General features: G+C 56.5%; 1 protein-coding gene and 1 long non-coding RNA gene across 2 annotated transcripts in view; both read left to right on the top strand.

The window, feature by feature from the left end:
* The window catches only part of LASP1 (LIM and SH3 protein 1), a 32,515-nt gene extending 18,706 nt beyond the window's left edge, over positions 1 to 13,809 (top strand). Inside the window, exons 4-7 of the mRNA XM_054649492.2 lie at positions 4,479 to 4,586; positions 9,415 to 9,559; positions 10,775 to 10,875; positions 11,664 to 13,809. Of these exons, the coding sequence (XP_054505467.2) occupies positions 4,479 to 4,586; positions 9,415 to 9,559; positions 10,775 to 10,875; positions 11,664 to 11,837 (528 nt within the window). The 3' untranslated portion in view covers positions 11,838 to 13,809. The remainder of the gene's footprint in view (positions 1 to 4,478; positions 4,587 to 9,414; positions 9,560 to 10,774; positions 10,876 to 11,663) is intronic.
* A 1,271-nt stretch (positions 13,810 to 15,080) lies between these two features.
* Positions 15,081 to 17,080, top strand: LOC143695734 (uncharacterized). Its single transcript, XR_013185248.1, has 2 exons — positions 15,081 to 15,473; positions 16,361 to 17,080. It is a non-coding gene; the product is annotated as an uncharacterized LOC143695734 (long non-coding RNA).
* Positions 17,081 to 18,709: the final 1,629 nt, after the last annotated feature.

Here is an 18,709-nt window from a genome sequence, read left to right as displayed (position 1 = left end):
GGAAAAGGGATGGGAGCTTCAGTTTTGTAGGAAAACTGCTGGAAGTGCAGGAATGGGCACGGAGGGAGATGTGACCCTGCCTGGGGAAGTGGCTGAGGGAGATGGGGAAGGGGCTCAGCCTCTGGAAAAGGAGGATATGGGGGGGTCCTTCCCAAAATCCCTAAAATCCCTGGAAGGAGGCAGGTGGGGGTCAGGCTTTTCCCCAAATTGTCAGGGTGAGAGGAAATAGCCTCACCTTGTTCCAGGGAAGGTTTAGGGTGGAAATCAGGGAAAAACCATTCACTGGAAGGGTTGTCAGGCATTGCAGGGGGCAGTGCTGGGGTCACCATCCCTGGGAATGTCCCAAATCCAGCCTGGGGACGTGGGTTAATGGTGAACTGGGGCATGCTTGGACTCTGAGCTCACAGAGCTTTTCCAGCTGTGACAATTCCACGTTTCCCTGGGCTCTGGCTGTGCTGGAGCCTCCCCTGAGCCGTGCTGGGAGCTTTGATGTCAGCCCTGCTCACGAGCCGAGCTCACTGTGCTGGAAAAAATCCCATCCAAGGCAACCCTGTCTGCCAGGAGAGCTCCATGGGCAGCTGCCCTGCCATTCCTGCTCCCAATTCCCTTTTTTCCTTGGAAAAGGGGCCCTAGGACAGCCCAGGGTGCTGGCAGCAAGGCCTGCTGCCTCTCCTGGGCTGGGAATTTTCCCTGCTGGTTTCTGGGATTTTTTCCCTGCTATTTTCTGGGATTTTTCCCTGCTGGTTTCTGGGATTTTTTCCCTGCTGTTTCCTGGGATTTCTCCCTTGCTGTTTCCTGGGATTTCTCCCTGCTATTTTCTGGGATTTTTTCCCTGCTGTTTCCTGGGAATTTTTTCCCTGCTGTCTTCTGGAATTTCCCCTGCTGTTTTTTGGGATTTTTTTCTCTACTGTTTTCTGGATTTTTTTCTCTGCTGTTTTCTGAGATTCTCCCTGCTGGTTTTTGGGATTTTTCCCTGCTGTTTCCTGGGATTTTTTTTCGCTGCTGTTTTCTGGGATTTTCCCTGCTGTTTCCAGTCATTTTTTTGGGACTGGGATCAGATCCCTGCCTGCTGTGCTCTGAAGGATGCTGTGACCTTCTTCCTTCTCTTCCCATTAGCCTGAGAGTGCCAGGAGCTGAATCCTTGGGAATTCCTCTGGGAGGATGGGGGAGCCTCACCTGCAGGACCAGGGCCACCATGGGGTCCCCAAAGCTCAGCTTTTGTCCCCAAAGCTCAGCGTTTCCCCCAGCCCTGGCTCAGGCTCCGAGCTGAGCCCAGCCTGGGGCTGCATTTGTGTGCACGCAGCGATGACAGGGACAGGGGGGTGACAGGGACAAGGGGACACCGTGGCTTTTCCATGGCAACCACGGAGCTGCTGCTGCTGCTCTGGAGTCTCCAGGCTCTCCCTGGGTTGTTGCTGATGGAAGCAGAGCCAGGGGAGGGGGGTGAGCTCTGCCTGGGCTCTCCTGAGCCTGGGGGGGACTCGCAGCCCCTCACGCTGGGTGGGGCACGGCCCTGAAGGGAGGGGGGAGCTCCTGTTCCATGGGTTGGTGACCACAGCTCAGCCCCTGTGCCATGTGCCCTGTGCCAGCTGTGCCCGGCTCCTGGGGCCTGCCAGGCTCGGGGACACTGGGGGGACAGGGATGGGGTGACAGGGATGGAGTGGGGGTGACAGGGATGGTGTGGGGGTGACAGGGATGGGGTGACAGGGATGGGGTGGGGGTGACAGGGATGGGGTGACAGGGATGGAGCTGGGGTGGGGGTGACAGGAATGGGGTGCTGGGATGGGGTGGGGGTGACAGGAATGGGGTGGGGGTGACAGGGATGGGGTGGGGGTGACAGGGATGGGGTGGGGGTGACAGGGATGGGGTGGGGGTGACAGGGATGGGGTGACAGGGATGGGGTGACAGGGATGGGGTGCTGGGATGGGGTGGGGGTGACAGGGATGGTGTGGGGGTGACAGGGATGGGGTGCTGGGATGGAGCTGGGGTGGCTCAGGAGTGGAAGAGCCTCCTGCAGGGCAGGGCCAGGGCCTCCTCAGGGTCACATTCCCAGCAGGATGAGCTGCAGAGGGGATTCTGTGGGTGCTGGGCAGGGAACAGCTCTGGGGGTGGGAGAGACCCTGCAGAGGGGCTGGGAGGGGTGGGATACAGAAAGGGTGGGGTACAGGAGGTTTGGGATGCAGCAGGAGGGGGATATCAGAAATTTGGGATGCAGGAGGAGTGGGATATCAGAAATTTGGGATGCAGGAGGAGTGGGATATCAGAGGTTTGGGATGTAGGATGTTTGGGGTAATGAATGAGGGGATATCAGAGGTTTGGGAGCCAGGAGGGAGGGGATGCAGGAGGTTTGGGATGTAGGAGGTTTGGAATAGCAAATGGGGGGATATCAGAGGTTTGGGATATCAGAGCTTATGGGGTAGGGTGACAAGGACGAGGAGCTGGGTGGGGGTGACAGGGGTGGGGTGACAAGGATGAGGAGCTGGGTGGGGGTGACAGGGATGGAGTGACAAGGATGAGGAGCTGGGTGGGGGTGACAGGGATGGGGTGCTCACCACCCACAGGGATGGGATGACAATAATGGGACAATGTGCTGGGCACCTGCAGGGATGGGACCCTGGGCACCTGCAAGGGGGGATTGAACAGGATGGGGTGACGAGGACAATGAGCTGCAGGGATGGGTGCCAGGGACAGGGGGTGGCAGGGCCAGGCCACAGCAGTTCCCTGTCACTCCTCCGTCCCCTCTATTTGTGTCCCCAGGAGGCGCCTCCCGTTCCGCTCACGGGAAGCTGCTGGATAATGATGTCCTGTCGGGCCAAAAGTGTCCCCAAAGTGCCACCCTGGTGCCCACAGGCTGCTTCTCCCAGCCCACGTGTGGCAGGGAAATTGCAGGTTCCCATCCTGGGGCTCCTTTTCTGAGCTTTTCCTGGGGGGAGTTTGGGCACAGCCCTTCCTGCCCGAGGGTCCCGTGTGGGGGTGGCAGTGCCACTCCTGTCCTGCTGTGTCCCTCTGGGAGCACTGTCACCCTGGTGCTGGTGGCAAAAAGGGGAGGGTTTGATGTGTGAAGGGTTTTTAGTGTTTGATGTGTGAAGGGTTTTTTGAAGGTTTTTTTTTTCTGGCTCCCTTTGATAACTCATGGATGCACTCGGAGTCACGGCATGGAGGGAGCAGCTCCCCACAGGAAAATTAATTGTGGGGTTCATTAATTTGTTAAATTATTCTCATCATCATCATGGGGATGCTGCCAGGTGGTTTTTTAGGGCTGAATTCTTGTGTCCTGAACATCAGCAGGGTGAAAAACCAAAGGAGATGGAGCAGGGTGGGATTTAGGAGGGTAAAACCACAGGATTTATCAGAGGATCTGCCCTCCCTTGGGACTGGCTTCTTCCTCAGTGATTCCTTGTCTTTCCTGCCTGGAATTCTCAGGGATGTTGAGGGAGGCTCAGGGATGTTTAGAGATGTTAAGGGAGGCTCAGAGATGTTTAGGAATGTTCAGGGAGCCTCAGGGATGCTCAGGAATGTTCCAGGAATGCTCAGGAATTCACTGGGGATGTTCAGGAATGCACTGGGAGGCTCAAGAATGAACAGGGATGCTCAGGGATCTGCAGAGATTCACTGGGGATGCTCAGGGGTGCACTGGGACGTTCAGGGATGCTCAGGGATGTGCGGAGATGCATTGGGAGGCTCAGGAATGCTCTGGGAGGCTCAGAGAGGTGCTGGGATTCACTGGGGATGCTCAAGGAAGCTCAGGAATGTTGAGGGATGCTCAGGGATGTGCAGGGACATACTGGGATGCTCAAGGATGGACAGGGTTGCTCAGGGATGCATTGGGAGGCTCAGGAATGCTCAGGGATGCACTGGTTTGCTCAGGGATGCATTGGGAGGCTCAGGATATTGAGGGATGCATTGGGATGCTGAAGGATGCATTGGGAGGCTCAGGGATGCATTGGGAGGCTCAGGGATGTTGAGGGATGCTCAGAGATGCTGAAGGATGCACTGGGATGCTGAAGGATGCATTGGGAGGCTCAGGGATGCATTGGGAGGCTCAGGGATGTTGAGGGATGCACTGGGATGCTCAAGGATGGACAGGGTTGCTCAGGGATGTTGAGGGATGCTTTGGGAGGCTCAGGGATGTTGAGGGATGCTCAGAGATGTTGAGGGATGCACTGGGATGCTGAAGGATGCACTGGGTTGCTCAGGGATGCATTGGGAGGCTCAGGGATGTTGAAGGATGCACTGGGTTGCTCAGGGATGCACTGGGTTGCTCAGGGATGCACTGGGTTGCTCAGGGATGCATTGGGAGGCTCAGGGATGCTTTGGGAGGCTCAGGAGTGCTCAGGGATGCTCAGGGGTGCCCCTGGGTGAGGCAGGAGCCCTGGCAGGAGCTGCTGCCCTGGGGCAGCCCTGGGTGTCAGCCTGGGGCTGGGCCCTGTCCCTGCTCTCCCCCCTGCTCAAACCCCTTCATCTTCCTGCGCCCCCAGATCCGCTACAAGGAGGAGTTCGAGAAGAACAAAGGGAAGGGTTTCAGCGTGGTGGCCGACACCCCCGAGCTGCAGAGGATCAAGAAGACTCAGGATCAGATCAGCAACGTGAGTGGCCGCTGTGACACCGCTGTGACACCGCTGTGACACCGCTGTGACACCGCTGTGACACCGCTGTGACCTGCAGGGGCAGCGGGGAGGGCGCAGCTGCTGCAAACAGCGCCGGGCTCAGCGGTTCCTGCAGCCCCGGCACGAATCGGCCTCTGTGAGGAGGAGAGGAGGGAGCGGTTCAGTGATCAGAGTCGGGGGATAGAAATGGGTATAGTGATTGGGCATTAATAGTGAGTTTTAGGGAGATTTCATAGCAATTTTAGGGAGATTTCATAGCAATTTTAGGGAGATTTCATAGCAATTTTAGGGAAACTATTCATTATTTAATAGTCATTTTAGGGAGGCTTAATAGTAATTTTAGGGAGATTTCATAGTCATTTTAGGGAGATTTCATAGTAATTTTAGGGAGACTATTCATTATTTAATAGTCATTTTAAGGAAATTTCATAGTCATTTTAGGGAAATTTCATAGTCATTTTAGGGAGACTATTCATTATTTAATAGTCATTTTAGGGAAATTTCATAGTAATTTTAGGGAGACTCTTCATTACTTCATAGCAATTTTAGGGAGATTTCATAGCAATTTTAGGGAGACTATTCATTATTTAATAGTCATTTTAGGGAGACTTTACTATTAAGTCTCCCTAAAATTACTATGAAATTTCCCTAAAATTACTATTATTTTAGGGAAATTTCATAGTAATTTTAGGGAGACTATTCATTACTTCATAGTAATTTTAGGGAGATTTCATAGCAATTTTAGGGAGATTTCATAGCAATTTTAGGGAGATTTCATAGTAATTTTAGGGAGACTATTCATTATTTAATAGTAATTTTAGGGAGACTTAATAGTAATTTTAGGGAGATTTCATAGTAATTTTAGGGAGAATATTCATTACTTAATAGTAATTTTAGGGAAATTTCATAGTAATTTTAGGGAGACTATTCATTATTTAATAGTCATTTTAGGGAGACTATTCATTATTTAATAGTAATTTTAGGGAGACTATTCATTATTTAATAGTAATTTTAGGGAGACTTTACTATTAAGTCTCCCTAAAATTACTATGAAATTTCCCTAAAATTACTATTATTTTAGGGAAATTTCATAGTAATTTTAGGGAGATTTCATAGTAATTTTAGGGAGACTATTCATTATTTAATAGTCATTTTAAGGAAATTTCATAGTAATTCCAGGGAAATTTCATAGTAATTCCAGGGAAATTTCATAGTAATTTTAGGGAAATTTCATAGTCATTTTAGGGAGAGTATTCATTATTTAATAGTAATTTTAAGGAGATTTCATAGTAATTTTAGGGAGATTTAATAGCAATTTTAGGGAAATTTCATAGTAATTCTAGGGAAATTTCATAGTAATTTTAGGGACACTATTCATTATTTAATAGTCATTTTAGGGAGACTATTCACTACTTAATAGTCATTTTAGGGACACTTCTAATTACTTAATAATAATTTTAGGGAGACCATTAATTACTTATTAGTCATTTTAGGGAGACTAGTAATGTTTACTACAGTGATGAGGTTAAAATCACACACACAAACTGATGCATGTAACAACATCTCTTGCTTGCAGGGCTTAATGAGGTTTCCTGGTAAACCTGTCTGATTTAATATTCCTGCAATCCAGGTCTGATTTGCAAAGTTCCATTTCCTTTTGCCAAGGGTATCAAAATGATCAAATCTCTTGATCAAATCTCTTGATCAGATCTCTTACAGGGATGGGCAGGGATAGACAGGGGTGCTCAGGGAGGCTCTGGGATGGACAGGGATGCTCTGAGGTGCTCAGGGATGTTCAGGAATGCTCAAGGATGGACAGGGACGTTCAGGAATGCTCAGGGAAGCTCTGGGATAGACAGGGAGGCTCAGGAATACTCAGGGATGGGCAGGGGTAGACAGGGATGGTCAGGAATGCTCTGAGGTGCTCAGGGATGGACAGGGATGGACTGGGGTGCTCAGGGAGGCTCTGGGATGCTCAGGGAGGCTCTGGGATGCTCAGGGAGGCTCTGGGATGTTCAGGAATGTTCAGGGAGGCTCTGGGATGGACAGGGATGCTCTGGGTTGCTCAGGGATGGACAGGGAGGCTCAGGGATGTTCAGGGATGCTCTGGGGTGGACAGGAATGCTCAGGGAGGCTCAGGGATGTTCAGGAATGCTCAGGGATGTTCAGGAATGCTCAGGGAGGCTCTGGGACGTTCAGGAATGCTCTGAGGTGCTCAGGGATGTTCAGGAATGCTCAAGGATGGACAGGGATGTTCAGGAATGCTCAGGGAAGCTCTGGGATAGACAGGGGGAGGCTCAGGAATACTCAGGGATGGGCAGGGGTAGACAGGGATGATCAGGAATGCTCTGAGGTGCTCAGGGATGGACAGGGATGGACTGGGGTGCTCAGGGATGTTCAGGAATGCTCAGGGAGGCTCTGGGATGTACAGGAATGCTCAGGGGGGCTCTGGGAGGCTCTGGGAGGCTCTGGGAGGCTCAGGAATGCTCAGGGAGGCTCAGGAATGCTCAGGGAGGCTCTGGGATGTTCAGGAATGCTCAGGGAGGCTCTGGGATGGACAGGGAGGCTCAGGGATGGGCAGGGATAGACAGGGATGCTCTGAGGTGCTCAGGAAGGCTCTGAGGTGCTCAGGGATGGACAGGAATGCTCAGGGAGGCTCTGGGATGGACAGGGAGGCTCTGGGATGTTCAGGAATGCTCAGGGAGGCTCTGGGATGGACAGAAATGCTCAGGGAAGCTCTGGGATGGACAGGGAGGCTCAGGAATGCTCAGGGAAGCTCTGGGATGGACAGGGAGGTTCAGGAATGCTCAGGGAGGCTCTGGGATGGACAGGGACATTCAGGAATGCTCAGGGAAGCTCTGGGATGGACATGGAGGCTCAGGAATGCTCAGGGATGTTCAGGAATGCTCAGGGAGGCTCTGGGATGGACAGGGAGGTTGAGGAATGCTCAGGGAGATGGTCCCAGGAGAAGGGAAGGGGTTTGCAATGCAGGGAGATGGTGCCCACGGCAGGAGCTCACACAAAAACCACCCAGTGGGATTTTTATTCCCCCTTTTTCTGCTCCCATTTGTGCATCCCCAGGGTGTGATGGATTCACCAAACCCCAGGCAGGGAGTGGGGTCCAAGCTGGAAGATTCTCCCTGGGGCAGCTCTGAGCTTCACCAGGGCTGGGTTTGGGGCCATGAAATGACAGCACAGAGCTGCCCTGGGCCCAGCCCCCGTGGCCCTGCCCTGCCCCTCACCCTCTGCCAGCGTTTCCAGCAGCTCCCGTGCCTGGCTGCCAGCCCGGGTGGCCCTGACCCACTTAGGGAGCCACAGCCACCAGCGCTGTCCCCAGGGCCAGGGGAGGTGGGGCCAGCCCGGCCCTGCCCCAAAACGGCCTCGGGGTGGGGACAGGTGGGGAAAACCCCTGGGAATGGGGCTGGGGCATGGCCTGAGCCCAGCCTGGGGCTGCTCCTGCTCCTGGGGCATGGCCTGAGCCCATCCTGGGGCTGGGGCTGCTCCTGGGGCATGGCCTGAACCCAGCCTGGGGCTGCTCCTGCTCCTGGGGCATGGCCTGAGCCCAGCCTGGGGCTGCTCCTGCTCCTGGGGCATGGCCTGAGCCCAGCCTGGGGCTGCTCCTGGGGCTGCTCCTGAGCCCAGCCTGGGGCTGCTCCTGCTCCTGGGGCTGTTTCTGCTCCTGGGGCTGTTTCTGCTCCTGGGGCTGTTCCTGAGCCCATCCTGGGGCTGTTCCTGCTCCTGGGGCTGTTTCTGCTCCTGGGGTTCTTCCTGGGGCTGTTTCTGCTCCTGGGGTTCTTCCTGGGGCTGTTCCTGAGGCTGTCCCTGTTCCTGTTCTTGTTCCTGGAGCTGTCCCTGCTCCTGAACCTGGGGCTGTTCCTGAGGCTGTTCCTCATCCTGAACTTGTCCTGGGGGCTGCTCCTGGGGGCTGCTCCTGGGGCTGTTCCTGGGGCTGTCCCTGCTCCTGAACCTGTCCTGGGGCTCTTCCTGAGGCTGTTTTGGGGCTGTTCCTGTTCCTGAGCCCATCCTGAGGGCTGTCCCTGTTCCCAGATCTGTCCTGGGGCTGATCCTGATTGTTCCCAAGGCTCTTCCTGGTGCTGTCCTTTATCCCTTATCTGTCCCTGGGCTGTCCCAGCCTCCCAGGGGTGCCCAGGTTCTCTCTGCCCCAGCCATGCCCAGCTCCCAGTGCCCTCCAGTCCATCACTGTTTAACCAGGGCACATTGCCAGGCTCCAGCTGCTTCCCGGTGGGAATGCACTCATTAACAGCAAGGAGTTAATTGGTAATTTTTACCCTCACACCCCCGTGGTTGGGTTAACCCTTCCCTCCTGGCATTGGGGGTTGCACACCAGAATTCCCAAAGGGGATTTTGCTCCGTGTTCCCCTGGTTTGGGAGGTGCATCTGGGGCTCAATCTCATCCTGAAACAATTCCTCTCAGTTCCTCACCCCACCCACAGGGCACAGAAAGCTCCTCCTGTCCTGTCCTGTCCCGTGTGTGCCTGGAGCTGCTCTGAGCAGAGGGGGAGTGGGGAAGGAGCCTCTGGGGTTTGCTGGGGTGGCAAAAAGAGCTGAGCTGGGATGAGGGGAAGGATCCAGAATCCTTCAGGCTGGAAAAGCCATCGAGTCCAGCATTAACCAGCAGCCCATGGGCTTTCAACCCTTCCAGGGACGGTGACTCCCTTTTCTGAAGGAATTCTCCCTCATTTCCAATCCAAACCTGCCCCGAGGCCATTTCCCTGTCCCAGCCCCTTTTCCCTGGAGCAGCTGCTGCAGCAGGGCCGGGCTCTGAGCTGTGCCCCCCTCCCTGCAGATCAAGTACCACGAGGAGTTCGAGCGGAGCCGGATGGGGCCCAGCCCCAGCGAGGGCTCGGAGCCGGAGCGCCGGAATTCCCCGGAGAGCGGCGCCTACCGGAGAGCAGAGCAGCAGCAGCAGCACGGCCAGCCCGGAGCCACAGGTGGGGTGGGCACAGCCCCGGGGCTCCTCGGCATCCCCCGCATCCCAAAATCCCAGTGCAGGATCCGTCCTTCCCTCCAAACCCCAGTGCAAGATTCTTCCAAATCCCAGTGCATGGATCCACTCACATCCCAGTGCATGGATCCACTCACATCCCAGTGCATGGATCCAGCCAAATCCCAGTGCAGGATCCATCCTTCCCTCCAAATCCCAGTGCAAGATTCTTCCAAATCCCAGTTCATGGATACACTCATATCCCAGTTAATGGATCCACTCAAACCCCAGTGCAGGATCCATCCTTCCCTCCAAATCCCAGTGCAGGATTCTTCCAAATCCCAGGGCAGGATCCACTCAAATCCCAGTGCAGGATCCACTCACATCCCAGTGCAGGATCCATCCTTCCCTCCAAATCCCAGTGCAGGATCCACCCAAATCCCAGTGCATGGATCCACCCACATCCCAGTTAATGGGTCCACTCACATCCCAGGGCAGGATCTACTCAAATCCCAGTGCAGGATCTGTCCTTCCCTCCAAACCCCAGTGCATGGATCCACTCACATCCCAGGGCAGGATCCGTCCTTCCCTCCACATCCCAGTGCAGGATTCTTCCAAATCCCAGTGCATGAATCCACTCATATCCCATGGTAGGATCCACTCACATCCCAGTGCAGGAACCACTCCCATCCCAGGGCAGGATCTGTCCTTCCCTCCAAATCCCAGTGCAGGATCCACTCATATCCCAGTTAATGGATCCACTCACATCCCAGGGCAGGATTCACTCACATCCTAGGGCAGGATCCACTCATATCCCAGTGCATGGATCCAGCCAAATCCCAGTGCAGGATCCACTCATATCCCAGGGCAGGATCCATCCTTCCCTCCAAATCCCAGTTCATGGATCCACTCATATCCCAGGGCAGGATCTACTCAAATCCCAGTGCAGGATTCATCCTTCCCCCCACATCCCAGTGCAGGATTCTTCCAAATCCCAGTTCATGGATCCACCCACATCCTAGTTCCTGAATTCATCCTTCCCTTCACATCCCAGTGCAGGATCCACCCAAATCCCAGTTCATAGATCCACCCAAATCTCAGTGCAGGATCCACCCAAATCTCAGTGCAGGATCCACTCAAATCCCAGTTCATGGATCCACTCAAATCCCAGTGCAGGATCCCCATTCCCTCCCCATCCCAGTTCACCCCTGTCCCTCCCCAGTTTACCAGCAGCAGCAGCAGCAGCCGCCTCCATCCCAGTCCTACGGCTACAAGGAGCCAACTCCGGCCTCCTCACAGCGCAACGCCCCGGCCGGAGGGGGGGTGAGTTCAGCCCAGAGCCCAAATCCCCCACCCTGGGGATCCCAGGGTTCCCTCAGGCCCCCAGTTCCCACCCTGGGGGTCCCTGTGCTCCTTCAGCCCCCCAGATTCCCACCCTGGGAGTCCCTCTGCTCCCTCAGCCCCAGGAGAAGCCGTTTTGGGGGGTGTTGGATGCTCAGTTTTGGGGGGGGTTGGATGCTCATTTTTTGGCGGTTTGGATGCTTGGTTTGGGGAGGGTTGGATACTCATTTTTGGGGGGTTGGATGCTCGGTTTGGGGGGGTGTTGGATGCTCAGTTTTGGGGAGCTTGGATGCTCATTTTTTGGGGGGTGTTGGATGCTCGGTTTGGGCGGGGTTGGATGCTCAGTTTTCGGGGCTTAGATGCTCAGTTTTTGGGGGTTTGGATGCTCAGTTTGGGGGGTTGGATGCTCATTTTTTGGGGGGTTGGATGCTCATTTTTCGGGGGGTTGGATGCTCGGTTTGGGCGGGGTTGGATGCTTGGTTTTGGGGGTTTGGATGCTCGTTTTTGAGGGCGTTGGATGCTCAGTTTTGGGCACTGAGACCCGCCCAGATCCAGCTCCCAGCTTGTTCCTGGAGGGGGGCTGTGACCCCTCTGTCCCCAGGGAGGGGCTGTGCCAGTGTCCCCTGTGTCCCCTGGGGCTGTTCCCTGTCCCCTGGGCCTTTCCCCTGTCCCCTGGCGCTATGACAATGACCCACCCCCGTGTCCTCCGGCGCTGTGACAATGACCCCGCTGCCCCCTGGGGCTGTGACCATGTCCCCGTGTCCCCACAGAAGCGTTTCCGTGCCGTCTATGACTACAACGCGGCGGACGAGGACGAGGTGTCCTTCCAGGACGGGGACACCATCATCAACGTGCAGCAGATCGATGACGGCTGGATGTACGGCACGGTGGAGCGCACGGGGGACACGGGCATGCTCCCAGCCAACTACGTGGAGGCCATCTGAGCCCTGCCCCGTGTCCCCTCCCCGTGGGTGCGGCTCTTGTCCCCTCCCCGCCCGCTCCGCCCCTCCGAGCCGCGTCCCCGTGTCCCCTTGCGGGGTGGGGATCAAAGCTCCCAGGGCGTTTGTCCCCCTGTCCTTCCTGTCCTGCCCTCCCGGTGAGGGGAGCCTCTGGAGCCACCGGGATGCCAGGAAAAGGGAGGGAGAGGCCAAATTCAGGACCAAATTCCCACTGTGGGGTGGGGGAAGCAAGGGGGGTTCGGGGTGGGCTGGCAGCTCTGGCTCATCCTGCTCCTGGCTGCCCTCAATCCTCGCTCCCTTCAGTGCCCAGAGCAGGAAAGTTTGGAGCTCAAATCTCCAACAAAATCTCTCTGCTCTGGCTGCTCCTGCCTCGGCCTGGGCTGTCCTGAGCCCTCCGGAGCAGGAGCAGCCCTGGGGCTTGTCCTGGCTGGAGGCCTGGGCTGGGATGAGGCCTCTGGAGCTGGGATGAGCCCCCCAGATTGGGATCAGCCCCCCCGGATTGGGATCAGCCCCCCCAGACTGGGATCAGCCCCCCCAGACTGGGATCAGCCCCCCCAGATTGGGATCAGCCCCCCCAGACTGGGATCAGCCCCCCCAGACTGGGATCAGCTCACTCTGGGGTCCCCTGGGGGAGCCTTTTCTCCCCACCCAGAATTTTCCTGCTTTTCTCCTCCTCCTGCTGCTGCTGAGCGCTGCCACCCCTGTGGGCCCATCCCGGGTCATTGTCCCCTTGGTGCTGTGACACCCCCAGCCAGCCCACAGCTCTCATTCCCAGTGCTGGTGGCAGCTTTTTGGGACCACTTTGGGATCATGTCATGGACCAAAACGTCAAAGCACATCCCTGTCCCCTTCTCCTCCAGAGCTCCTGGGGAGGATCAGGGCCGGGTTAAACTGGAACTGGGCAGGGAGGGAGGAGCAGGAACCTCTGCAGGGTCCCCGTGCCAGGACCTGGGGACAATGGGGTTCCAGGGGACAGTGGGGTTGTCCCCCAGCCGGGAGGCTCCCAGGGGGAAGCTCCACTTTTGTTATTTCCACAGGAAAATCGGGAATAAGGGACCAAAGCAGGCAAGTGAGACATTCCTTGGTCCTGCTGGGGACACCTCCCTTCCTCGGGGGCTGGGACTGGGGGCAGAGTCACGCTGGGAAAAGGGAATTGTGGCTGCAGTGGGCTGGGGACAGGGATTTGGGGTGACAGAGGGGCAGGAGCAGCCAGGATGGGCTGCCTGGGGTTGGGAATCCCGGCTGGTGCTAAAACAGGGAGCACAAGGGCAGGGGGAGCCTCCTCTCCCTGCTGAATCCTCTTCTTAATCACGTTCTTGTCTGGGAATGGGGGAGGGAGCCTCAATGTGAATAAACCCTTTTTTAATGGACCAAATAACACAGGAAATTCCCTTTTGGGATACAGATCTTTTTTTTTAATCCTCCCTCAAAATCATTGTCCCTAAATTCTCCCCTCCCATGCTCCTTTCACCCCCGCCATGGGAAACAAAACCTCTTACTGCTTGATTTCTGCCTTTTCTCTCAACTTTATGCACTTTTTTGCCTTTTTTTTTCATAGCTGAAAAGCACCTAAACCTGTATTTAAAATAAATAAATAAATAAATGAGTTAAAAAAAAAAAAAAAGAAATTACAAGGAAGAAGAACAATTAAAAAGCTGAGTAATTGCTTCTCATCACGTGTAAAATAGACCTTGTCCATCCCAGCTTCCCTGGTTGTGTCTCAGTGCTGAGCTTAGAACGTGTTTTCCTCGGGATCTGTTGCTTAATTGGGGTTTTGTCCTTGTGTCCTCCTTCCTGGGTTGAGCACCCACCAGGAAAAAAAAAAACAAAAATTTTTACAAAATTATTTGGCCTTTTTATCCAAAAGAAAGAAAACCCACGGAATGGAACAACCCGACCATCGATTCTCTTGCTGGTTTACTCGGAATTGAAAATAAAAGTTTAATTTTTACCTGCTGATCGTGCTGGCTTTGATTGTGGCCGCTTTTCCAGCCGTTTTTCCTGTTTGGTTGGGACAAGGGGAGGCTTCCAGAACTGGGGTTTGGGGCACACCTGGGGATCCTCCTGGGCTGCAGCTCCTCGGCTCATCCCCTGCCTTTGGATGTTTGGGAGCCCCACCTCAGCCCAGGGCTTTCCCTGGAGCACTGGGAACGCAGGTGGGATTTCCAGCGGGGTTTAATGAACATCTGGCGGGTGGCTGGGGAGGGATGGTGTTGATCAGCAGCTCAAAAAAGCGAGGAAAACAAAGCAGTGGTGCCGGGGGAGGCAAAGGGCGGCGCTGGGGCACCCCAGCAGCACCAGCCAAGGTGATTTCAGGGTGGGGACCGCGCTCATTTTCTCATTTTTCCCTCCTTTCCCCAAAGGCCGGGGTTGGGGGCACATCCCCATGGGCATCCCCTGAAGCGCTTTGGGGAGGAAGGAGCAGGGACAGAACAACCCCAGTGGGGACAGAACAACACCCATGGGACAGAACAACCCCTATGGGGACAGAACAACCCCCATGGGACAGAACAACACCCATGGGGACAGAAAAACACCCGCGGGACAGAACAATCCCCGAGGGGACAGAAAAACACCTGCGGAACAGAACAACCCCAGCGGGGACAGAACAACCCCCATGGGACAGAACAACCCTCGAGGGGACAGAACAACCCCCATGGGACAGAACAACACCCGAGGGGACAGAACAATCCCCGAGGGGACAGAACAACCCCTATGGGACAGAACAACCTTCATGGGACAGAACAACCCCCATGGGACAGAACAACACCCGAGGGGACAGAACAACACCCATGGGACAGAGCAACACCCATGGGACAGAACAACACCCATGGGACAGAACAACCCCCATGGGGACAGAAAAACACCCGCGGGACAGAACAACACCCATGGGACAGAACAACACCCGCGGGACAGAACAACACCCATGGGACAGAACAACACCCATGGGGACAGAACAATCCCCGAGGGGACAGAACAACCCCCATAGGGACAGAACAACCCCCATGGGACAGAACAACACCCATGGGACAGAACAACCCCTATGGGGACAGAACAACCCCCATGGGACAGAACAACCCCCGTGGGACAGAACAACCCCCGTGGGACAGAACAACCCCAGTGGGGACAGAACAACCCCCATGGGACAGAACAACCCCCGTGGGACAGAACAACACCCGAGGGGACAGAACAACCCCTATGGGGACAGAATAACCCCCATGGGGACAGAACAACCCCCATGGGACAGAACAACCCCCATGGGGACAGACGGCCCCGGGCGCCAGGGCCGGGCCGGGCCCGGCTGCCCGCCGGGGTTTATCCGCTGATCTCCCGCAGGAAAAGCGGCTCCATCAGCTCCGGCATCGTCTCTGCATCCTGAGCGGAGCGGGGAGGGGAGGACGCGGGGGCGGCTCTGCCCAGCAGCGCTGCCCGGAGCCCCGCAGCCCCGGCCGCCTCCTCCTCCTCCTCCCTCCCTCCCTCACCATGCTGGACATTTTCATCCTGATGTTTTTCGCCATCATCGGCCTGGTGGTCCTGTCCTACATCATTTACATGCTCTAAGGAGCCGCCGCCGCCGAGGATGCGGCTGAGCAGCGGCCTCGCCCCCCGAGCGGCGGCCAGGTGAGCTCCGAGCCCCTCCAGGTGCGAGTTTCAGGGGAGGATTGTGCCGGGAGGGGGGCAGGGGGCACTTTAGGGGTCGGTGCTGTTGGATTTGGCCGCCTGGGCTGGGAGGGGGCACCGGGGGTGATTTTCCAATCCAGGCCGCTCAGCCCCGGGCGCTGCGCAGCTGCCGCCGGGTTTATTGGAAAAGCCGCTCCTGCAGCTCGGCCCGGTGGCTTTTGTTCCGAGCGGGGGAAATGGAGCAGCTCGGGGAGAAACCGGGCGGGATCCCGGCTGCGTCATCCTCAGGAGCCAGAGGAGCCTCCCGGGGCCGGGGGCGGCTGCTCCCGCACGGAGCTGCTCCATCCATTCCCTGTTCTCTCACATGGAGCTGCTCCGTCCATCCCCTGTTCTGTCACATGGAGCTGCTCCTTCCCTCCCCTGTTCTCCCGCACGGAGCTGCTCCTTCCCTCCCCTGTTCTCCCGCACGGAGCTGCTCCATCCATTCCCTGTTCTGTCACACGGAGCTGCTCCATCCCCTGTTCTGTCACACGGAGCTGCTCCATCCCTCCCCTGTTCTCCCGCACGGAGCTGCTCCATCCATTCCCTGTTCTGTCACACGGAGCTGCTCCATCCCCTGTTCTCCCGCACGGAGCTGCTCCATCCATCCCCTATTCTGTCACACGGAGCTGCTCCATCCATCCCCTGTTCTCCCGCACGGAGCTGCTCCATCCATCCCCTGTTCTGTCACACGGAGCTGCTCCATCCATCCCCTGTTCCGTCACATGGAGCTGCTCCTTCCCTCCCCTGTTCTCCCGCACGGAGCTGCTCCATCCATCCCCGGTTCTCCCGCAGCTCCAGGCCCGGCTCTCTCACACCGGCCTCTCCTTTCTCCTTCTCTCCCGCAGCCTCCGCCCGGTGCGCGTCCCTCGGAGCCTTCTGGAACAGCGTTAACCTCTGCGAGCCCGGCACGGAGCACAGAGCGGTCACGGAGCCAGGAACGGGAATGGGGGGACACGGGAGGGGGCTCCGAGGGGCTGTCCCGCCGCCGGGACCCGGCTAAATCCCCTGTCAGGACCCGTGTCCTTCACCCTGCCAGGACCCGTGTCCTTCACCCTGTCAGGACCTGTGTCCTTCACCCTGTCAGGACCTGTGTCCTTCACCCTGTCAGGACCGTGTCCTTCACCCTGCCAGGACCCGTGTCCTTCACCCTGCCAGGACTGTGTCCTTCACCCTGCCAGGACTGTGTCCTTCACCCTGCCAGGACCTGTGTCCTTCACCCTGTCAGGACCTGTGTCCTTCACCCTGTCAGGACCGTGTCCTTCACCCTGCCAGGACCGTGTCCTTCACCCTGCCAGGACCCATGTCCTTCACCCTGCCAGGACCGTGTCCTTCACCCTGTCAGGACCGTGTCCTTCACCCTGCCAGGACCTGTGTCCTTCACCCTGCCAGGACCTGGGATGCTCCCGCTGACGCACGCAGTGTCCCCAGGGGGGTGGGAAGGGTCCTGTCCCCCCCTTGTGTCCCCTCGGTCCGAGGCCGCTCGTCTGGGTTTCATTTTTAGGGAGTGGCTTCTATTTTTGCTGAGCGATGTTCAGGGAGTGGAATAAAGAGGAATGACACGGGAATGGCTCTGGTGTCACTGCAGGGATGGGGGTGAGGGACACGAGGCTCCAGGGACAAACGCTGGGAGGGCAGAGGGATCCAGAGCATCCCGGGAATGCCAGGGATCAGAAATCCAGCCTGAGGGCACTTCTGTGTGCCCCAGCAGGAGTGGCTGTCCCTGGGGAAGGGTCCCCACCAGCCTGTCCCCTCCCAGAGTGTCCCCACAGCTCCCTCGGGTCCCTCTCTGCTGTTTGGGGAAGCTCCAGGAGGCCGTGGATAGGAAAAGGGAAGCTTTTAACACAATGGAAATTTCTGTGGGATGGAAAGAACATTTCAGAGCTTCATTTTCCCCCTGCTTGGAGATGCCTGGGAGGTGTTTGGGGCATCAGGAGGATTTTTCCTGTCCTGTTTGGAAGCTCTGCATCCATCCCTGCTCTCCCACCGCCACTCACAGGCAATGACTGAAAGTTTCACCCTCCTAGAAGGCAGAATTTTCACATTCCTGGTATCTCCCAGGGCTTTATATTTTTTTAAGCAATAAACACTTGAAATATCCATAATGGGGAAAACTTTGTGCCCCTTCAGCTGTCCCTGGAAGCACCACACAAGTGTGTGAGAGAACAGGATCCAGGGAGAGCAGGGGCCAGGAAATGCTGGAATGGGCAGCTGTGACTTTCAGGAGAGGGGAAAAAAGAAATTTCAGAGCCTGGGAATGCTTTTTGTGGTCAGTGCTGCCAGCTGAATGCTCCACACTGCAATTTCCTGCCAGGAAAACTCCCGAGAGAAACTCCAGGCTGGGGATTTCACCCCGGGGCGTTCCTGGAGCCGCCCAGGGTGGATCCTCCCACAGAGCCCCCGAGGTGAGGAAACGCTGCTCCCTCTCTCCAGCACCAAATATAGCCGGGAATCAGGAGGCTGAAACATTCCGGGAGGAATTTCTGCAGGCACAAATCGCGTTCTCAACAACCTCCCCTCCCTCAGGCCGTGCGTGTGGAGCCGGCATCTGCGGGGATGAGGGCAGAGTGAGGAAAGAGGAATGCGAGGAATGGAAACTCAGCTGAGTGTGAAAGCAGGAACGATCCTTTCCTCTGACTCCCAGGCCTCACGGAGCTGCCAGCTCTGCAGAGAAATCCCTTCCTGCAGGCCCCAGCTCCGTGCTGGCAGCTGGGGAGGGCTGGGAAAAGGGAGCCAGGGCAGGAGAGGGCACAGAGGGCAGGGACACATCCCAGGCTGCAGCCAGGACCCAGCCCTGCCACCCTGGCACGGGGGATTTGCTCCTGGCCCTGCCTTTTACCCCCTCTCCAGTGCAGCTGTTAAAATCTGGCAGCAAAAGGAAAATCAGCCTTTTCTCAAGTGCCCCCATCCCAGCTGGTCTGGACCTGGATCCTGTCAGCCTTTGAGCTGATCCAAGGGGAGCTGGAAAAGGAGGGAGCAAAGCTGGTGGCATTTCCCAGTTCACCCCAAACTGGGCAGGGAAATGGGACTGGGCTTCACTCCTTTGGCAAGGAAAGTCCTGTTTGATGGAAATGTGACCAAAAACTTCCACCTAACATCCCTGAGGTGTCCCAGGCCAGCCTGGATGGGGCTTGGGGCACCCTGGGACAGGGGTGGCACTGGATGGGCTTTAATGTCCCTTGCAAGCACTCCCTGAG

Source organism: Agelaius phoeniceus, chromosome 26, assembly GCF_051311805.1.
Source record: "Agelaius phoeniceus isolate bAgePho1 chromosome 26, bAgePho1.hap1, whole genome shotgun sequence".
Classification (NCBI taxonomy): domain Eukaryota; kingdom Metazoa; phylum Chordata; class Aves; order Passeriformes; family Icteridae; genus Agelaius; species Agelaius phoeniceus.
The sequence above is the reverse complement of the archived record's forward strand: the minus strand, read 5'-3'. Positions and strand labels throughout refer to the sequence as shown.